This window comes from Simochromis diagramma, unplaced genomic scaffold (genome assembly GCF_900408965.1).
Source record: "Simochromis diagramma unplaced genomic scaffold, fSimDia1.1 OVJJ01000646.1, whole genome shotgun sequence".
NCBI lineage: Eukaryota > Metazoa > Chordata > Actinopteri > Cichliformes > Cichlidae > Simochromis > Simochromis diagramma.
This window is the reverse complement of record NW_024387279.1, coordinates 7413-30112: the sequence shown is the minus strand read 5'-3', so window position 1 is coordinate 30112 and position 22700 is coordinate 7413. Positions and strand designations below refer to the sequence as shown.

The 22700-nt window shown below is 38.6% G+C and overlaps 1 protein-coding gene across 1 annotated transcript; it reads right to left on the bottom strand.

The window, feature by feature from the left end:
- Nucleotides 1-17163: 17163 nt before the first annotated feature.
- LOC120715965 (C->U-editing enzyme APOBEC-2-like) lies at nt 17164-20244 on the bottom strand. Its single transcript, XM_040003271.1, has 3 exons — nt 20163-20244; nt 19095-19404; nt 17164-18239 (listed from the first exon to the last, which is right to left on the bottom strand). The coding sequence occupies exons 1-3, from the start codon at nt 20242-20244 to the stop codon at nt 17933-17935; spliced, it is 699 nt and encodes a 232-aa protein (XP_039859205.1). The 3' UTR covers nt 17164-17932.
- Nucleotides 20245-22700: the final 2456 nt, after the last annotated feature.

The following is a 22700-nucleotide window of genomic DNA, read 5'->3' as shown; positions in this document are numbered from 1 at the left end:
AGCTATACTATCCGCTTCTTCTGGGCTATATTCTCAGCAGCATATTAAACATATCAGGTCCCCATAAGGAGAATCATGTGCTAACGGCTGTCTAAATGACTCGGGTAAAGTTTGTAGCATGCATGCTTGTTGTTTTTGTCTGCTTCCACTTGTCTTTGCACTAGGATGATGTCGGTGTAAATGTGCAGTCATATTCATTGTGTTCCCACTAGTGCTTTCAGGTTAATCTCGTTGAAATGACGTTAACGCCACAACACGGCAAATCTCCGTTAACGAGCTACCCCTGATCGCCCCGTGCATGGGGCTGGACGGCCAACACGTTAACGAGCTAACTGCGCTAACACACTAGCTCCCACCCATGTAATTGAGCATTGCGTGGCACATCCAACATACTGTTTTACTTTAGTCCATGACGCGCTTACCTTCAGGGTCATACGTCACATGAAAACCAAAATAGTTCCAAACGCCAGATCTGAATGAGGGCGGGGGAGGTTCAATTTGCCATATTGCAAGGAGAGCATAACTTCTGTCTCGCTAGCTTGCCCTGCGCTCTTCCTTCTGACGATGCTGTCTGTGTTGAGCCCTCAGTGGATCTGCGCTCAACACAGTGCAGCCTAGGCGGAGTAGTCGAACGCAGATTCACTGAGCGCTCAACACAGACAGCATCGTCGGAAGGAAAGTTGATAAAATAAATTACAAATTTTGTATTGTTCGATACATATGCGTACCGAACCGAAAGCACTGTATCGAACGGTTCAATATCGATACGAATATCGTTGCACCCCTAATATATATATATATATATATATATATATATATAGTACAAGAAAAAAAAAAAGCGAAGTGCGCTCTGTGATACTTAAAACCTTCTAAGTATCATGTTACAATGGAAAGTAATCAGGTCCTCACCAGGTTTTAAAATGGGGCCAAAACAAGAACAAAACTCTGCACATTACACTGTGTTATTATTTAGGTGTGAGGAAACCTAAGAACGCATTTACAGTAGCAGACAAAGCATACTATGACCTCATAGGAGAGTAATCCTAAGCACATCAACAAGAAAGCAAAAAAAAAAAAAACCCCACAAAACATTAATAATCTAATCAAATCTACAATAAGAAGGATATGAGTAGAACTGAGGCATTATCATAGTTCACGGTTCAGACCCCATCTATTGTCCTCATGACAGGTGTCCATGAACAAATGTCTGCAAACCTCAATAAACTGAAGTGACTGTATAGAAGAGTACGGCAAAATGGCTCCACAAGTATGTGAAAGGTGATGAGAGGATACAAGCTACTGAATCATTGGATGTCATTAGTTTTTCACACACTGCTTATGCATTTTGTCTTTGTTAATTAAATCAATTATGACATAGTGTTAAACTTAGTGTTCATCTCAAATTGTATTTACCTCATTTTAAAACCTGGTAAGAACTATACATAATTGTTTTATCATTCCCTTATAAAACCTTAGATTGATTTTCTTTTTACCATGACCTTAGGTTTTGCAAAATGTGCAGAAATGACTGCATTTGTTTGGTTGTTTGTTTTGTTGCTTTGTTTTGGGGTGTTTCACACATGGACCTGCAGAACTTTGATCCTCTTTGAAACCGTGCTCACAGTTAAAGATACTATCACTGACTAGAGTATCAGAAGGACTAATAACTTTTTTTTTTTGCTAATTTTTAAATACAAATATAAATACGCTGCACAAAAATGAAAGAAACACCTTTTTAATCAGAGAATAGCATGTAATGAGTGAAACTTTGAGAACATGCGCCATCTGCTCCAGCCTGTCAAACATAAACAATCTTTCCTTTTAAGTACTTAGGAAATCCTTGAATTTATAAAAACAAAACAAAACTAACAAAAAAAAAAAAACAAAAAAAAAAACAGGAAAAAAAAAATCACTGTATTCAGTCATAATACTTTTTCTGACTATATAAATGCAGTAGACACATAAACTGTGATGTTTTAAGCCAAAAACACACCTTTGTTAAAAGTTACCAGTTTATGTTATAGACACACTGTATTAGATTCACACATGTACACCTCCCTGTTTGGTGTGTATTCTTTGTGCTTTTTGCCCTGAAACTCTGATTGTAAATGGTCTGTGAACAGATTGTGTGACAACAGCCACAGAAAATGGAATTTGACACACAAATGATCACTGCTCACACAGTGCATGTAAGACAGGTGGACACATACAGTTAGCCCATAAATATTTGGACAGAGACAACTTTTTTCTAATACTGGCTCTGTACATTTTAAATGAAGCAAATCAAATGCAGTTGAAGTGCAGACTTTCAGCTTTTATTCAGTGGGTTGATCAAAAATAAATATGAGGAAGTAAAGCATGTTTTAACTCAACCCCTTCATTTAAATATTGTCTACCTTACCTTGCAAGCTGCTTTTAAAGCACCTTGAGGTAACTGTTACTGTGATTTGGTGCTGTATAGATAAAATCTAATTGAATTTCAGGGGTATGAAAGTATTTGGACAAATTCAATAACTGAAAATAAAATGTCTGTTTCTAATACTTGGTTGAAAAGCCTTTCCTGGCATTGACAGCCTGAAGTCTTGAACTCATGGTTTCCTCCTTTTTAATGCTCTGCCAGGCTTTACTTCAGTGACTTTCGGTTGATGTTTGTTTGCGGCCCCGTCTGAAGTTTAGTCTTCAACAACTGAAATGCACACTCACTTAGTTTAAGATCAGGTGACTGCCTTGGCCATTCAAGAATATTCCACTTGCTTTAATAAACTCCTGGGTTGCTCTGGCTGTATGTTTGGGTCATTGTCCATCTGTATTATGAAACAAGGCCCAATCAGATTGACTGCATTTAGCTGGATTTAGCAGACAGTATGTCTCTGAACACCTCAGAATTCATTCAGCTGCTTCTGTCCTGTGTCACATCATCAATAAACGCTAATGTCCCAGTGCCACTTGTAGCCATGTACACCCAAGCCATCACACTGCCTCCGTAGTATTTTACAGAGGATGTGGTTACTTGGACCATGAGCTGTTCCACTCCTTCGCCAACATTTTTTCTTGCCATCATTCTAGTAGAGGTTGATTTTGGTTTAATCTGTCTAATGAGTGTTTTTCCAGCACTGTGCAGGCTGTATTAGATGTTCACTTGGTTGGCTTTTGTGAATAGGTTTTTCTTCAGCATGGAAATGATTCTGCAATCACCCACCACTGTTGTCTTTGACGTCCAGGTCTTTTTGTGTTGCTGACTTCATCAGTGCTTTCTTTCTTACTCAGAATTTACCAAACTGTAGATTTTGCTATTCGTAATATTTCTCAGACGGCTTTTTTTTTCTGTTTTTGCAGCTTTAGGATGTCTTATTCCACCTTCATGTAGAGCTCTTTTCACCACGTTTTCTGTTCATAGCAAAATCTTCCAAATGCAAGCACCACACCTCAAGTCAACTGCGGGCGTTTTATCTGCTTAATTGATAATGACATAACGAAGGAACTGCCCACACATGCCAATGAAAGAACACTTTGAGTCAATTGTCCAATTACTTTTGGTACCTTTGGTTAAGAAGCTGAATCTCCTAAACCCTTCATCCAGTTTGAATGTGGATACCGTCAAATGACAGCTGCTGGACAACTTTAGAAAATACGAAATAGTTTGCAGCTTTTGAACTTTGTTAGTTAATTGATTTGGTGGCAATGGAGGCGGCCTTCAATAGGAAAAGCTGTGAAATACAAAGTTCCTGTTTTTCCACTATGACAGTGCGTCCACAGTAAGAAAACAGGGCATTCTCTGTGAATTAACAACAAATTTATGTTTGTAATTATAAAATTACAGCACAAGACCTTTCTGTAATTTTCCACATTTATCATGTAGTTTCACTGGAGGATCAGAAAATAATGATTTTTGTTTATTGGATTATTGGAGTCTGATGTATTCAGAAATCACATTCAAAAGCTAGTGTGTTGTATTTCATGCTAAATGTAGCTATCAGTAATATGACTAACATTTTTTTTTACAACATTCTGAGTTTAACATTTTATATTTATTTTGGATCTTAAAATAGAGAACCTGCTTTAACTATGCAAATTATAGTAAAAGGAGACCAATGCTATTCACTTGCTTTGTAAATAAAGAAGCAATAAATAAAATAAAGTAAATGTATACACTTTTAACTAGATGCTTATGGTTTCATTACAGTATTTTGTATGATACATTGTGTATAATATATTTTATTGTTGTTATTTTAATTCATTTTATGATGGTATTCACTGCCATGAAGTCTACTGAGGAAAACTGTCCTGTCTGTATGTCTGAATGAATAAAGGGCATAACCAAAGACAATTTGGACTCTTTGAGTTTGAACAGGCCGGTGTATTTGTGATCATCTTAATTTCTAGTAAACATAAAGACTCAATTAGACGATTGGTTAAATTCAGAGGTGGAAAAAATACAGGCATTCTGCAAGTTGAAGGACACATACTAGCACTGAAAATACTCCAGTAAAAGTGGAAGTACTGATTCAACTTCTTTACTTGAGTAAAAGTAAAAAAATACTTTACTTCAGTTTAAATTTTTATTCTAATAAATGCACTCAGCTTGAAAAAGAAAATTTAAAAAAACTTTGCCTCTAAACCAAAAAAATACAGTGATCAGCTAATCTGCACTACTGTTGCTGTGAGGTTTAGTGATCTTTGTGGATTTAAAACTAGATTTAACAAGAGGTAACCAGGTATTTTATGGATTGTCCTGCTCCATCCTCCACACTGACAGTACACTGTTTATGCTGTCTTATACTAGAGGTGGGCGGATCGATCCAAATATTGACAGTATCGTTACCAACTCTGGTATCGATGGTCAATACTAGTGCGACAGGAAGTTCAGTATCTGTATTGGTATGAGCAATACTGGCCCTGTATTTATTTGGTATTGGATAGATACCAAAATCTGTGCAATGCGCACAGCACTACTTTATACTAAACAGTATGAAGGTGAAGTTCAATCAATCAATCAATTTAACCATCATCAGCTTAACTTCAAACTAATTTCTGCTACACTTAATGTAACCTAACTCTGACCATGAGCACCACAGCCACTGTGCACCAGTCCAGCACAATGCTTTAATTTAAATCCATCACATTTCTGCAAGCTAACCAGTTAATCCTGCAGTAAACTGCAATTTTTTTCATGTAACCTTTTAATAGCAGCTAGTCTATTTTTGTTGTTTTTTAGCACATTTCACATAATGTCACATGTGCACATGGAACGCCAGGACTGACTTAATGAATTCGTTAAATACACCATTAAATAATTAATGAAATGTGGCATTAATTAATTAAAATTGTAAGTAATTAATTAAATAAATATTTATGACACATTTAACCCTTTAAGACCTACCATAGAACCAAGTCCGCCAGAGCTTATATTATATTTTTACATGCTGTGGAGCCATTTTTGGGAGCATTTCAAGTTGCTATACATCAATACAACCATTATAGCCCAGATTTTAATAATATGTATTCATTAAGTGCATAGTAATTACATAAATTGCAAAAAAGTGCAATAAACTACAAAAAAATTGAAAATCGTTTTTGCTTTTTTAACATATATTTGTAGTTAGAGAAATTTAAGAGGCTTATCCCTCAAAACTGTAAATACAAAAAAGTTGCACAAAATAGTTTCCCACCACAGGAAATTTATTTTGAGTGTCTTCATAGTTTTATTTTTGAAATACACCAATTTTTATACACTGCAGGAAAAACGAAAATAAATATTATACTGCAAATTTGCAAAAAAGCAGCATATGCATCAAAATAAACTATTTCCAGCAGTGCAATATGAGTCCTGAGCATCCCAGAAACGACACAGAAAGTCATAAAGTCAAACATAACTTTTAAAATGACCAGTATAGGCCCTGAGGCCCTGATGGTAAAAAAGACTACATTTCCGCGAAAATGACGTCACTTCCGGTTTCGGGCAGGTAATGGCGGAAATGCAAAAGTTCGCGCTGACGTCTATTCCAACGTAGGAAGTGTTATGAACAGCTGATCGGATCGGCAAAGCGTGTTTCTGGAATATTATGTTTTTGTTCCTGCAAGCGCTTTTTATGCAGTTTTTGCAAAGCTTTATGTGGAAGGAAACCGTGACCTAGGACAAGCTGATGGCATAAGATGTAAGTACAACTCCTCCGGTTTCATATGCAAAAAAAATTTTTGCGCTAGCTTACGTGGTTGCAGTGCTACTGGGATTTAAAAATAGTTACGCAAAATGGAGCGTGTCCGCTCCGATCGGCTCTAAAGGGTTAATTAATTAATTATTGACTCACACTAACCCATAATTTATTGACATGATTAATCAATAACACCTTTAAATAATTATTGACAGTTTAAATTGATTATTTAATGATGCATTTATTTAATTCATTTTGGCACTATTGTCCCCTTCATGTCTCACCTTGAAATCATTTTATCTGTCAGCCTCACCCATCAACCTAAGTGGGCGGGGTTAACGCTGCCATTGCAGCTTCTCTCACATTTGATTGGTTGCCGTGCAAAGTAAGTCAAGACAGGTCGATCCTAGATAATCGATTGCTTGTGTGGACTTGGGGCAGCCAGGTATCCCAGAATGCATTTCAAATCACAGGCAGCAGTGGTGGTGGTGTAAAGTTTTAAAATACCCCGTTTTTCTGTCACCAACTACACTTTTAATAGTGTTTTAGTGTCGCGGCGTAATCTTCACATGTCTGGTCAGGTTGTCAACATAGAACATGTTTACAAAAGTGCTCAGATGTTTTCAGAGATATCACTAGCTCTGCTAACAGTCAGCATGCAGAGTTTACCAAGCTCACAGCCCCGGTGTTCCAGCTTAACTGCTTTTTGTTTTGTTTTTTAGCTCAACAGGCCCTCAGTTCACCTGCATGCATCCTCCTCCTCACCTGTCAGCTGTTTAACACCTGCTGCTAATTCAAGAAACGCGCCCACGTTACCTGGTGATAGTCACAGTTTAACTGGGCAGCCGGTGCTCAATATAACGCAATGTCGTTTTTTCTGCACAAGATAAGTAAATATAGTTTTTTTTTCCCCCGAGCGCAGAGCTGCTGGAGCTTGTTTCCCAACAGAGCACTTTATAAGCCAACCCACTTTATCAGCGGCTGATGTCCAATCACCGGCACACAGCTTTGAAACCTCACCTGAGTTTTAGCTCTCAGTCGTTAAACACTGGATTTAATTCAATCAGGTTCTGTCTGTCGGGTCACGTTTACTTAGCTGTTTTAATTACAACTGAGCAAATTGGTTTGGCTGAGGTTAAAGTTACGTTTCATAACTGCATAGTTTTACTGAAGTTTAATGGTTCACAGGCACATGTGTTAGACTGAACTATTCGCTTTTCTTTATCTGGTGTGTTTTGGATTTAACAGTGAATTTTGAGATTAAACTGACTTTTAAAATGTTTTTATACAAAGAGGAAAGAGAAGGCGCATTTTCACCGAGAGGAGCAGGGTTTGCAACAGCATGTTCATCATGAAGTCTGCAACCTGGACAGAAATATTATATCATCTGTTTTTTAATAGTTATTCAACTGTATTCTAAGCACCAGCTGTCTGTTAGAATTTTTAGAGTTTACTTAACTAAAAATAAACGAGGTTAACATACAATTTGTGTGATTTTTTTTTTTTTCCGATTTTCTTTTTCGGTCATGTTATGTTTACCTGTCAAAGGATTATTAGAAACTATAAAACACATCGTGCAGACTTCTGGATGTTAGAAGAAAACCAATACTGCTCATGAATGAGACTAAAGGCAGGAAGGTGTCCTTTAAAACTAAACATGTTAATAGGACCTCCCTATTTATATCATAGTTTATGACATAGCACGTGTATTTCAGTAATAGCCTACTTATTTCAGTGTAGTGGTGAACAGTCACACAGCTCACATGGGTGTTATCTGTGATACTCCTTAACTATAATTTAGTAAGTTAACTTCAGTTAACCATTCAGACAGTTATTTTGCAATGACAAACATAAACACTCATGTCGCTGGTAGGTTTCCACAGTGCCAGCTGTTTACATTACAGCTGCTTATGCAGTAACCATGGTAACCACAGACTCTGAGCAGCTGGATGCAGGTCAGACAACAATTTTATGATCTTAAAACAGGACACAGCAACTATACGTGCTGGCCTCATATCAAATGTGAAGGCAGACTGAGTTTATGTTTGACGTTTGTTTTCTATCTAATCTTCCTCTCAAACACTTAAACAGCAGCGAGTCTGCAGCTGAGGGAATACAAACTCAATTCGTCGGAACAGGTTTGATTGTTTCTTGCGTGTATTAATTTGGTGATTTATTAAATGTATAAATGTTATTCTAATCTGCTGCTGAGTCTCTTACGCTGATGAAAATGGAGGTAACACAGATCATGAACATCTGTTCAACCAATCACTTTCATTCCACTTTGATCTGCGACAAACTGATGCGTTCATCTCTGTTACAGTGTTGCTTTAGACTGCTGTATTTTTGTTCTTTATACTGTAGATTTTCACGTCTCTGGAATAGTTGGCAGTAATAAGGATGATTTTCTGTAAAATCATATTGATATGATCCGTGAATTATTCGTAGATGACTGTTTGATTAGTTTGATGCTGCCGACACTTTCATGTGACCAAGCTGGGAAACTCTGTGTTAAATCAGAGAGCAGAAGATATTGTGGACATGCTGAACTCGCTCCGTGGTGTACAGGGCCGTTTACCCTCATGATTAATATTTGCAATAAAAATATCAGCCAAACATCATGAAGTCTGTGTTTCATAGTGTCGACCAACCTTTGTACAGTTAAACCTAGTAGTTACTACATGACAGAAACACCAACGTTATCTCTTTTAATAAAGTTTATGCGTTTATACACAGGTCATGCTGATTACTGAACAAAAACCCAAAGATCAGATGTGAATCAGATTTATTTGCTCTCCCTCCTCCTTAAACATGTTTTTAATGTTAGTTATAATTCAGAATTGGCGACTGAAACACGTAGGACACATAAGAACATCAGGAAATAAAAACCCAATAAATATAACCTCAGTAAATGAAGTCAGTGTATGGCAGCTGACTACCGGGACCTGCATTTTGTCGGCGGTAATAACAGCTCGATTGCTTACAAAGCAAGCGGGTCTATCCCACGCTTTGCCGTGAGACTGGGCTGGGCAGACATCTCCAAAATTATCGAAGCACTTTTGCAAAGAGGCTGTATCTTGACAAACCGCTACATTCTCAGCTAAAAAATATTAAAGCGGTATTTGGTGACACACAAACAGGGTTTTTCAAAGTACAGTTCTGTTAGTTTCAACATGCCTGTTCTTGTGTGGTAAAAACAATGGCCACCAGGCCAAAGCAATGGTTTTTACTAGATCAGTGTTAACCCCGCCCCCTGAGTTTGATGGGTGAGGTTGACAGATAAAATAAATTCGTGGTGAGACCTGAAGGACTCAATAGTGCCAAAATGAATTAAATATATACACCATTAAATAATTATTTAAATGTGTCAATAATTAATTAAAATGTGAAATAAATAAATAATTAATTAAATCTGTCAAAAAATATTTATTTAATTAATTATCTCCCATTTTAATTAATTATTTACAATTGTAATTAATTATTGCCACATTTAATTAATTATTTAATGGTGTATTTAATTAATTCATTATGGCAGTCCTGGCGTTCCATATATGCAGACTCAATATCTGATTTAAAAACGTGAGGACTTATATTTAAGCTTTAAATTGCCAGTTATCAAACACCAATGACCAGTCCTTATCTTTAAATGTAAATTCTCTTCCTCATCTCCTGTCCTGTCTTTACCTTTGTGAAAAACTGCTGGTATACCTTTAGCCAGCAGACAAATTGTAGGCCCAAACAGTTTGTGTTTGCTGAGCTGATAGAAACGCGGAATTTAAAGTCACCTGCAACTTAAAAAACATGACTCCCTTTATGCTTCTCTCGCTACTCGTTTGTAGCACTACCTAGATGCTTTATATAAGTATGGTAACTGTAACTTATAGACATCTGCACTCGTTTTGGTGTTGTGCCTAAAAACAAAACAACAACAACAACCAACTTTAACCCCTGTCTAGGGCACATGGTTTTGTCTCTTTAATCACTTTTGATGCAAAATGTCTTGACAATTAATACACAATTAATATTGTCTTCCAAGTGGTTAATTTTTAGGCTCAAATCAGTTTGATGTACAAAGGCTAGCAGTGACATGAAAAAACTCTCCTCAGAGCCTATTTTGAAAATGTAGGGAGTAAAAAGTACAGACGTTTGGGATGCTGGTTTAGCTTAGTGCATTGAGCGGGTCAGCACATGCCATATGGTTGAGAGCGGCTGGCCCGAGTTTTAGTCTGACCCGCAGCTCTTTGCTGCATGTCTTGCCCTCTTCATCTGCCCCTACCTTCCTGTCCTCTCTTCACTGTATCTATCGAATAAAGTTGAAAAAGGCTCCCAAAAAATAGAGTACAGATATATTCTTTAAAATGTAGAGATTAAAAGTTCTCAAAAAATAATTAAAATGGTAAATGGCCTGTATTTGTATAGCGCTTTACTTAGTCCCTATGGACCCCAATGCGCTTCACACTACATTCGGTCACACACCCATTCACACACTGGTGATGGCAGCTACATTGTAGCCACAGCTGCCCTGGGGCGCACTGACAGAGGCGAGGCTGCCAGACACTGGCGCCACCAGGCCCTCCGACCACCACCAGTAGGCAACTGGTGACATATCTTGGCCAAGGACACAACGACCGAGACTGTCGGAATCGGGGCTCGAACCAGCAACCTTCCAATTACAAGACAACCTGCCAACTCTTGAGCCACGATCGCCAATTACTCAAGTAAAGTAAAGATACCTGAAAGTTCTACCTATTATTTGTATATGCACTTCTTTACTTCCTTCCTCTGGTTAAACTGTAATGGGCAGCTAGCAACTCATCGTGGTTCTGCCATCCTCATGCTCTACTAGACAATTGAAATTTTGTTATGAGTGCATCTTGTTAGAAGGGCAGAGTGACATTGAGAAGGACCACTTCTGAAACAATCCAGCAGAATAAACACATTCTCTTCACACTTTTTTACATTAACTCCTGATTTCAACCTGGATGAGCTGAAATACTATATTTATTCGTGCCATTAGCAAATATTACAATGGAGAAGAAAAAGACAAAAAATGGAGCTGCATCCTCATCAAAACACCCTCAATGACTGGACTCATTCACCAATTTGCCAACCCAGACAAAATCAACCTCTTCATCTGAGGTTAGCGACACATTATTTCTTGAGATCAAAAGCTATCAGTGCTGATGCCAGTTTGTTAAACTGTTGCACAACTAACACCTGGTCCTCATAAGAAAGCAAGTTATTAAAAAAAAAAACGGAATGCAATAATCTCTGTTGACAAACTATATTGAAGGACAATTTTACACAGATGAAGCCTTCTTGGCTCTGCTAAAAAAAACAATGTCGTGAAAAGAAAAAAGAAAAAATGTGTAGATGATCACATACTACTAGTGGTGGCCAAATGATGCTTTCTGAAGCATTGAAAAAGGGTTCATTACTCAAAGCTTTCACACAGTCCTCTTTGGTGCCATCTGCTGGACAAAAATATGAAGAGCTGCTTGAATCTACAGCTTGCAATCAACGACTTTGTTACAATTGCCCACTCAAGAGAGCTGAGTTGACAACTTCTGTATAATATCACGTGACAGTTCTGTCTGATATCGGGATACTGTTTATGTTATGTCTGTTTCACTATGAAATAATTTTGATGAATGAACCTTCCTTGTTTAAAACATGTGCCATGGTATGGTCTCTCTTTGATTGTGACATTATGTATAATAATTTACCAGAGACTGTTACAATAGGTTGGGAGTGTGCTGTGATGTCCTGCCTCCATGTGGTTATGTAATTATCCAGTGGACAGGTACATTTGATATAATCTATTATAACTTTTATGTGTAGTGTATTTCTTATGTATGTTTGTGACCTGTGAGCAGGATTTGTAATGAACTGGTAAAATAAAAACACAAAATATATAAAGTTATTCTATTTGTTTGTTTTTTATTTGGGAATAGGCAGAAAGTCCTCTCTTCCTCGCTGGCTCCATGACATCTCGCACACTGGTTCACTATCTCTCGCACAGAATCATCACAAAACGTACCAAAGATCCCACCAATGATTTACTTCATTAAACCATTGAATCAGGTACTGAAAGCAGTGACGTACCAAATGAAGCTTCCAACATTACTGATTACGTGACTCGGGTTAGATGAACCAAGCCTCAGCATAGTGCTTCTCAAGCACTGTGTTGTTTTTCTAATAGAGGCACCAGCGCTTCAGCTTCAAACTGAAAACAGAAAACTGTTTGTTAGCCTCTTACTTAAAGAATTAAACCGTTTTTTTTTTTGATGATGCATTAAAAGACCATATTTCACTGAGAACAAGTGATTCTGACGTGTACAGTGGTCCCTCGTTTATCGTGGTAGTTACGTTCTAAAGATAACCCGCAATAAGTGAAATCCACAAAGTAGCCAGCTGTATTTTTACAATTATTATAGATGTTTTAAGGCTGTAAAACCCCTCACTACACACTTTATACACTTTTCTCAGACAGGCACGAACATTTTCACACTTTTCTCTCTTGTTTAAACTCTCAAAGTTCAAACCTTCGTACACTCAAAAAAATCTGTTGTTGAATGAAAACAATTTAATCATGGCACCTTTTTCCACGTGAGTTAACCAAGTACAATAACCCATTTTTGACCATGGCAAACCAATGCATTTGACATTTGGTGGTTTAATGTAATCAGATTACATTGGATCAACATAGTATACTTGCATTGACTTGAAGTGATTTATTGAAGTATGTAAAGTGAAATCTGTTTTAATTCATTTTACACAAGTTAAACACTTCAGGAAAAAACAATCTTGTTGTTTGAACAACTACTTTGTTAATCAAGGCAATTACTGCTAGTCTTGCTTAATGAACCAATATTGGAGTTGATGATTTCATAGAGATAAACAATCATCTGCACTTACATTCATGGATAATTTAGAATGACCAATTAAGCTCACTCAAATAACACACTGCAAACCAGCCAGATTGTGGATTTGAACCCATGCCCTTCTTACTAAGAGGCAACAGCACTAACCATCACACCACCAAACTGTCAATCCAGGCTTATCAAAACTAGAAAACCTATGATTACAAGGCTTGATGCAGAATTTTCTGTACATTTTTGTCCTTGAGAGGTTAAACCACAATAAATAGCGATAGCATACACGTGGTGTGGTGTAGTTGTCTGCCTCTTAAAATTCCAGCCATTTTCCTGCAGTTTGACATCTAATGTGATCTTGTGAATTTTGTGAGTCCAGGCAACTAACCACTCTTACTAGGTTGTATCATGTCACCTCAACAAGAACAAATTAAGTTGCTGAATTTCATGCAGATGCTACATGATTTAATTATGTTCACCATAGAAACATGAAATTATTTAGTTCAAATTACAAGTTTGAATCTTGTACATGTAACAACCACCCAATTTCATTTTTTTGAGTGTAAAAACACAAGTCCAGTATTATAGAATGAAACCAAAGGCACCTGCAGGTCCCTTTGACAATGCAAAACGTTTCATCAACATTGTTGTTTGTTGGGGAGAAAACATATAAACATACAGTACAGCACTTCAGAATCACGCTGCTAGCAATCGAAGATCTATGTAAATTTTACAAGCTGAACACATTCTGTAGTGTACAGGAGACACGGCATGAGACTGATTGACAATGGTCTACAGCCAATCAGGAAGCAGAACAAAATGCGCTGTAAAAGAAAAAAAAAAGAAAGAAAGAAAAAAAAGAAGAAAAAAAGCATGCAAAATTGCACAAAAAAATCCACGAAACAGCGAGGCTGCGAAAGGTGGACCGCGTTATTATGAGAGACCGCTGTACTCCCTGAGAATTTATAATAGCAGTTAATGTAGTGAAATGACACTGTTCTTGTTTAAACATGTTCATTTTGTCATTTTGAGTATAATTTGAAATTCTTAGCTCAAACTGAATAAAAGATGTTTGAATTACATCTATCTATATGATGATGCACAAAAACAACGTATTTCACTGAGAACCAGCAGATTTTGAGGTGTATGCAATAGCCAACGTAATTGCGATTAATGTGTTGAAATGAAAATTAAAGAGTACATTTTGTCATTTTGAATATGATTTCAAACTTTTAGCTCAAACTGCTGGAAAACCTGTTTGCCCATAATCATTGTCCTATCTACTATAGTTTACATTTATGAAATAACTGTTTGTCAGACTATAGTCCCTGGTTTTTGGGCTCCTATTATCCAATTACATACATTTCAGTGTAATATTACTCAACTGTAACCACTGTTGCTACCATGATATTATGTGAATATTAACCGTTTATTACTTTGGTAACTGAACATAACTGAACTATAATTACCTTTCACCAGGTTCACCACATCAGGGCCAAAAACACCAACAGAGACATATTGTAGCCAAATTCGAACGCTTCAAACAAAAGGAATTCATAAAAAGTGGGAGGGACATGAAAGGATCTACATATAAGATGAATGACCAGTGTCCAAAAGAAATCCAAGAATAGCAAAAGAAACTTCTTCCACTCCTCAAACAGTTTTGAGAAAAAGGGAAAATGTATATATACGTGTGTGCATGTGTGTATGTGCAAAAGAAAGAAAAAAAATCTATATGGATGTCATCATGTGAATGTGTGTGTTAAAAGGGTGGGTTTGGAATTGTTTATTGTTATTATTATTATCATTACTGTCAGTGTTATTGTTAGTATCATCATTATCACTACAACAATTTTCTTTGTGTATGTGCATGTATGTATGCATGTATGCTGATATGTGTGTACATGTGTGTGTGTGTATATATATATTTATAATAATTCCCCTCTCTCCCCTGTCGGCAGTCTATCCTTCAGGCTCGGGTCCTCTACCAGAGGCCTGGGAGCCTGAGGGTCCTGCGCAGTATCTGAGCTGTTCAGGACTGCGCTCTTCTGGACAGAGATCTCCAATGTTGTTCGTGAGATCTGCTGGAGCCACTCGCCTCTAGCTTGGGAGTCACCACACCGAGTGCTCCAGTTACCACTGGGACCACTGTTACCTTCATCCTCCACATCTTCTTGAACTCTTCTCTGAGCTCTTGGTATTTCTCCAGCTTCTTGTGTTCCTTCTTCCCGATGTTGCTGTCATTTGCTACATCTATCACTATGGCCGTCTTCTTCTGTTTGTCTACCACCACTATGTCCGGTTGGTTAGCCATCACCATTTTGTCCTTCTGTATCTGGAAGTCCCACAGGATCTTAGCTCGGTCATTCTCCACCACCCTTGGGGGCATCTCCCATTTTGACCTCGGGACTTCCAGGTTATACTCAGCACAGATGTTCCTGTACACTATGCCGGCCACTTGGTTATGGCGTTCCATGTATGCCCCGCCTGCTAGCATCTTGCACCCTGCTGTTATGTGCTGGATTGTCTCAGGGGCACCTTTACACAGCCTGGTGTCTTGCCTGGTGTGATAGCTTCTATGGATCCTGCGCTCAGAGCTTGTTCTTGTGCTGCCATGATTAGTGCCTCTGTGCTGTGTTTCAGTCCAGCTTTGTCCAGCCACTGGTAGGATTTCTGGATATCAGCCACTTCCTCTATCTGCCAGTGGTACATACCGTGCAGGGGCCTTGCCTTCCATGGTGGTTTCTCCTCTTCCTCAGGTTTCCACTACCTGAGGTATTCACTGGGCATACGGTCGGTTGGGGCCATCTTCCTGATGTATTCTTGGATGTTCGTTGTCTCATCCTGGACTGTGGTGTTGACACTCACCAGTCCCCGGCCTCCTTCCTTCCGCTTAGCGTACAGCCTCAGGGTGCTGGACTTGGGGTGAAACCCTCATGCATGGTCAGGAGCTTCCTTGCAGGGTACCTGATCACAGGCAGGGCATAGGTGTTGATAGCCAGGATCTTGTTGTTACCGTTCAGCTGACTCCTCAGAATTTGCCTGACCCACCTCCTGTCATCCATGTACAGGGGGTGGCTTACAACTGCTCCATTCCACAGTTGGTATCCGTAGCCGGTCTTGTCAGTGATCTCACTGAGGGGGTTCAGGCCTATGCAGAACAGCAGTGAGGACAGAGCATTTCCTTGGTAGATCCTGCACTTGATGCTAATGAACTAAAGACCCAGACAGAGTTTTAATTGATTTGGAAGCCTGATTAGTCTACAAACTTTCCTTTTTGCTAAAGCATATAGTTAGGGCTGGACCAGGGGACCCTGAATCCTCCCTTAGTTATGCTGCAATAGGTGTAGGCTGCTGGGGGATTCCCATGATGCACTGGGTGTTTCTTCTTCACTCACTACAGTGGCTTGCAAAAGTATTCGGCCCCCTTGAACTTTTCCACATTTTGTCACATTACAGCCACAAACATGAATCAATTTTATTGGAATTCCACGTGAAAGACCAACACAAAGTGGTGCACACGTGAGAAGTGGAACGAAAATCAGACATGATTCCAAACATTTTTTACAAATAAATAACTGCAAAGTGGGGTGTGCGTAATTATTCAGCCCCCTTTGGTCTGAGTGCAGTCAGTTGCCCATAGACATTGCCTGATGAGTGCTAATGACTAAATAGAGTGCTCCTGTGTGTAATCTAATGTCAGTACAAATACAGCTGCTCTGTGACGGCCTCAGAGGTTGTCTAAGAGAATATTTGCAGCAACGACACCATGAAGTCCAAAGAACACACCAGACAGGTCAGGGATAAAGTTATTTAAATTTAAAGCAGGCTGAGGCTACAAAAAGATTTCCCAAGCCTTGAACATCCCACGGAGCACTGTTCAAGCCATCATCCAGAAATGGAAGGAGTATGGCACAACTGTAAACCTACCAAGACAAGGCCGTCCACCTAAAGTCACAGGCTGAACAAGGAGAGCACTGATCAGAAATGCAGCCAAGAGGCCCATGGTGACTCTGGACGAGCTGCAGAGATCTACAGCTCAGGTGGGGGAATCTGTCCACAGGACAACTATTAGTCGTGCACTGCACAAAGTTGGCCTTAATGGAAGAGTGTCAAGAAGAAAGCCATTGTTAACAGAAAACCATAAGAAGTCCCGTTTGCAGTTTGCCATGTGGGGGACACAGCAAACATGTGGAAGAAGGTGCTCTGGTCAGATGAGACCAAAACCTTAGACTAAGGCGCATTGGTTTCATTGATTCCTGCAAAAGCCTAACTTTTTACCTGAAATTGCATGTGATTACAGGGTAATTGCACCTTAGTTGTGGGTCTTAGTGTGCAATTGCTTGATTGTTTCCAGCAAAAACACGACTTCTTATTAACATGTTACTTGCACCATACTCACGGGTCATCCTAGTCATAAAAAGGAAGAGAAAATTTTTGAATCTTTTGTTTTTAGAGCTTGCGAGTGCAACTGAACTGGATGAATTTTACTAAAAGTTAAAGAGCCAGCAGCTTGAATTTGCTTTCCTTATATTTTTTATTTCTTACTGTAAACTGGTGACAGAGCAGTGAAACTTTGTTATTTGAAATGTAATAAATTTCAGATAACAACAACAAACAAATAACAATAATCTGCTTAAAGCAACATTAGTAACTGTGGCCATCTGATAAATCCCAGTTTTCTACCGACACTAAGGCTAGATCCACACATACATTAATTTTTTAATTAGGATTTTCAGCTTTTGTTATGAAAAATATCTCTGTTTCTGTCTGTGTATCTCTCTGAACCAGATCTGAACTGTAAAGAAGTTATTTAAAGATAAATAATGCCAAAGCAGATAACAGATTTAGTATCACTGCATAACTTTATAGCTCTAATAAAGGCAAAATGCTAAAAATGAGAATTTATGGTGTTAGAATATCAGACAGTCTTTCATGGTAATACTCGTAATTTTCTTTGCAGTCCTCCCACAGATTCAGAGGCTGATCCTCATTCTCAACAAATGTATCCCAGGTGTAAGAGAAATCTAGAGGCTTCATCACCCTCAGTTTACAGCCTACAGCATGCAGGGTCCTCAGCCTAGCCTGGATCTCTCCTTCCTCCCACTCAAACAGCCGAGCAGCAAAGATATTCAACTTAAGATTTTTCCGGTCCTTCAATAGTTCAGCTATCTTTGTAGCACAAGTTGAACAGGGACTGGAGGACACGTACCTGGAAAAAAACAAGGCAGAATTCAAATTAAAATACATTTCTTTTTACTTGTCAGTATACAGCAAAATCTAATTTATGTCACTGGATGCTTTTATTGTATCTAGTTTGATTGACTCATAGTCTGAGAACAAATGATATACCAGACGAACAGTGTGTGGCTCAGACATATTCCACATTTTACACAGGTACCGAGTCTCACACTGAACTGCCCACCCAGGCCACCATCTGGTATGGAGCAGAATTTTGCTTTAAAAAAGGCAGGGAAAAAAAACCTTTTAGATGTTGCAGCCTTTTACATACAATGAATGCCTTTCGTGACAAAGCTTCAAGGTATTTATGTCTCCTCTCAAGCTCAAATGAGGGATCTGCTGCTTGTTAATCAAACATGTAAACCAGTATTCTATGGAGCCAAACCAAATAGAAGGTGGCCTGATAGAGTTGTCTTTTTGAGTTCTTTTGCAGTGTTTCAGTGAGATCAATTTTAACATCCATTTTGCTGAGGTTTCAAATACTGCAGATGCCTTCACCTTTTGCGTGTTTACCCATCTTGTCTAATGAAACAGCCTAGCTGAGCAGGTTCAGGCTCAGTGCACACTGAAAACTATTTGATTGGATAAATGTAATAACTTTAACCAGCTGTTCTGTTAACAACCCATGTTCATTTTCATTAATATTAGTAACTAATAGTTTTAATTCCCCCTGTCATTATTGTATGTATGATTTTTGCCTTGAAGGGTGAAACTAGAGGTGAGTGGGCCTAAAATGGAGACTTCTGACCTGACTGAAACAAGAAATAAGTTTCGACTAAACTGCCACGTTCTCAAGACCACACGATACTTTAAACAAATATTGTACCAGGTGACTGTATATTTGACTGCAGGGTTGCAATGTGGCAAACACTGAGCGAAGAAGGCCTCCTCAGCATGAGTCCCAGCATGTTCATCCTCCAGGTAGCCTCTTAGCAGTCCATCTGATGTGTTTCCTTTATCCACCAAGTAACAAAGTAAGGTCTTGTTGCGTCCTGAAGAGTATTCAACATTCTTGAACTGGAACTTATAGATAAAAGGATCTATCCTGTCCCTGTATAAAACAGAATAAGTGAAAAAAAACCATTTGCTGACATAATATTTTATACATACACGGTTAAAGATGCATTTTTCAATCTCTTAGAGAAAGAAACAAAATGGTCTTATATATAGTCAAAAACGGGGGCGCTAGTGAGCCCCGAATGGAGTAGACATGGTTCTGTGGAGCTCCTCATACTCTCTTCACATTTTGGACTTTATTGCCTTATCCCTCAGAATTCCTGATTTCACTGAAGAATACTTGTTTCGTAACTCAAACAGGATGCCCAAATCAAAAGCTGAAAAAGCTAAAAAGCAGGATAAGCCTCCGAACGGGACCAACACCGCTCCCCCTGAACCAGTCGACGAAGCTGAGCTAACCTCGGAGCCTGCTAAAGACGTGGACAATGGTGATAAAAGTTTTTTCAAGGTTCTTTCTGAAATTCAGAAAATAAATATCATGATGACTGAAAGGTTTGACGGTCTTGAAGTGTCTCTGGCTATATCACAGGCATCTTTGACGAGTATCTGCGGTCGGCTACAGGAGGTTGAAAACGCTAGCTCTGATCACTACCATCGTGTTTCCCTTGTTGAGAAAACATGTTTAAAATTGCACGCGGATAACGAGGCGATCATCATCCCCGGGTAACTATAGCGCGGATTCATCACGTTCAAGTGAGAGAGAAGACACTACAGCTTGCTCGGGAGCAGTTTCCCTTGAACTATAATGGCAAGGCAATTCACATCCTCCCTGACTTCCCGACGAAGGTGGTGAAACAGCGACAGGTCTTCCGGGACGTGCGTAAACGCCTAATGGATGCTGAAGCTCGGTGTAGTTTCTACTATCCAGCGCGTTTACGAGTAACGCATGGCTCCATGGTCAAAGTGTTCGCCACGCCCCGTGAGGCTGAGGATTTTTTGGGAACTATACAGGAAGGCATCTCTGATATCTCATTTGAAACTCATTGCATCGGGATGTATGTGACTATTTCATTTTTCTCTCAACTATGTTGGCATTGAGGGTATATATATATATTTTTTCTTTTTTTGTGGGGGGAGGTTGGAAAGCTCGTCACCTTGGACCGTTTAGTTCGTAATGGTCATGTGGACCCTCTGTGAGTATGCGGGGTTTTTTCTTTGTCTGGGAAAGTGGGATGGGGGAAGAGGGTTATGTTTTTTGTGTTGTCGGTATGTTGTACTTATTAATGTTATACAAGGGCAATTCATGTGTACACTGCTATTTATTATTTCTGGAGTGAATCCTAATTCATCATCGCTAAGTGGTGGCATTAGATTTGTGAGCTGGAATGTGCGAGGAATGGGGCATGTGCACAAACGAGCTAAGGTTTTTTCTCGCTTGAAATCGCTAGCTGCTGATGTTGTGTATCTTCAGGAATCGCATATGAAACAGACTAAAGAGAGGTTGCTCAGGTGCTCCTGGACTAATCATATTTTTCAGTCGACATTCTCCAGTAAAGCCCGTGGAGTGGCTATATTGATCCGAAGAACAGTCCCATTTAGACATGAGTCCACGGTTAGGTAGTTAGTGATCTGAATGGTCGATTTGTTCTGGTGACGGGCCATATTCATGCAACCCATGTTACTTTATTGAATTTATATGGTCCTAATTTTGATAGCCCAGCTTTCTTTTAACAAATATTTAATTTGTTACCTAGTCTCGCTGATACTCGTGTAATTTTAGGAGGCGATTTTAATTGTGTACTTGATAAACACTTGGATAGATCTACTCAAACCTCCCAGTTGATTAACGCTTTGACTGTTCTGAATAATATGTTGAGTTCTACTAACCTAGTTGATATTTGGAGACTGTGTAACCCTACTGGTAGAGATTACTCTTATTTTTCACAAGTGCACAAATCGTACTCCAGAATAGATTATTTTTTGCTTGATTCTAAATTGATGTCTAAAGTTGTATGCACAACTTATCACAACATCTTGATCTCGGATCACTCTCAAACCACTTCTGTGGAACGAAACAACAGGGTAACTGGCGTTTTCACCCGTCACTCCTGTCTGAGACATTCTTTTGCCAATTTATGACAACTAAAATATCAGAATTCTTGGTAACAAGACGTTTCTGATTCGATTTTATGGGAAACATTTAAAGTGGTAATGCAAGGAGATTTCTTTTGAAAATTCGTGAAAAAAAGAATGCCGGAAACGCCTGTTAGAAATAGAAATTGAATTAACACAGTTAGAACAGGACCACAAGGCCTCCTCTTGTCCCTCTTTGTTTCAAGACATCATTAAAAGGAAGTTTGAGTATAACACAATTTTATCTAGTCAAGTAACAAATCAGCTATTTAGGATCAGACAGAAGCATTTTGAGTTTGGAGATAAACCCCATAAGCTTCTTTCTCTGCAGCTGAGAGGCCTTAAATCAAGATCAGGCGAAATTTTAATCAGCCCTAAAGCTATTAATGAGTGATTTAGAGAATATTATGAAGAGCTCTATATGTCGAAATCTTGGGGCAATACTTCTGATTGGTTAGGGAAGCTGGATCTCCCGAAAATGAATGATGCTGCACTAGAGGCTTTAAACTCAGAAATTACTATTGAAGAAGTTTCAAAAGCTATTAAGTCATTCCCCAATGGAAAGTCCCCAGGCCTAATGGGTTTGGCATTGAATTGTATAAAAAATACTCTGAAAAGGTGGTCCCGCTTTTATTGAGAATGTTTAAGCATTCTTTCCATACTCAAGCATTTCCCCGTACGCTATATGAAGCTAATATTTCTTTGTTATTGAAAGAAGGAAAGGATGAAACACTAATGACGAAACGTTTCTCCCACAAAACGCTACGTCCAAATGAACAGAATCAACTTTTGGAGATTTGCTTCCCTGGATGATTGAGAATGCATCAAGATGATGTCTGTTGTTTTTTTAGTGTCTTTTTTTGCCTTATATCAAAAAATCCCAATAAACATACTTAAAAAAAAAAGTCAAAAACAAGGGACGAAAGGCTCACTGGTTTTTTGTATTTTTTTTTTTTAAATCAGTTATGTAGGAGAAAAACGTAAAAGTGGACACTTTCTATAATTAATTATTGTAAGCGACTAGTAATGAGATTAGCCTGGTACATGAGGTTATAAAAGTCGGAATAGGCTTTCTTGTTTTGTATCCAAAACATCTGAACTTGAGTTTCTTTTTTTGATGTTTTTAACTTCTTTGTGAAAACAGGTTGCTTTTTGACCAGTGACTGTATAAAAGATAAATGACATGGTTCCACTTCCAACAACTGCACAGAAATGAAACCAAAATTTCCTGTTTGTGCAGGCTGCCATGTTGCACATTTGGAGCCAGATTCTGCGCAGCAGTGACTTCAGGTCTCTACCTGAAGTCACTGCGTCAAACCCCAACCACAAACCTCAGCTCTAC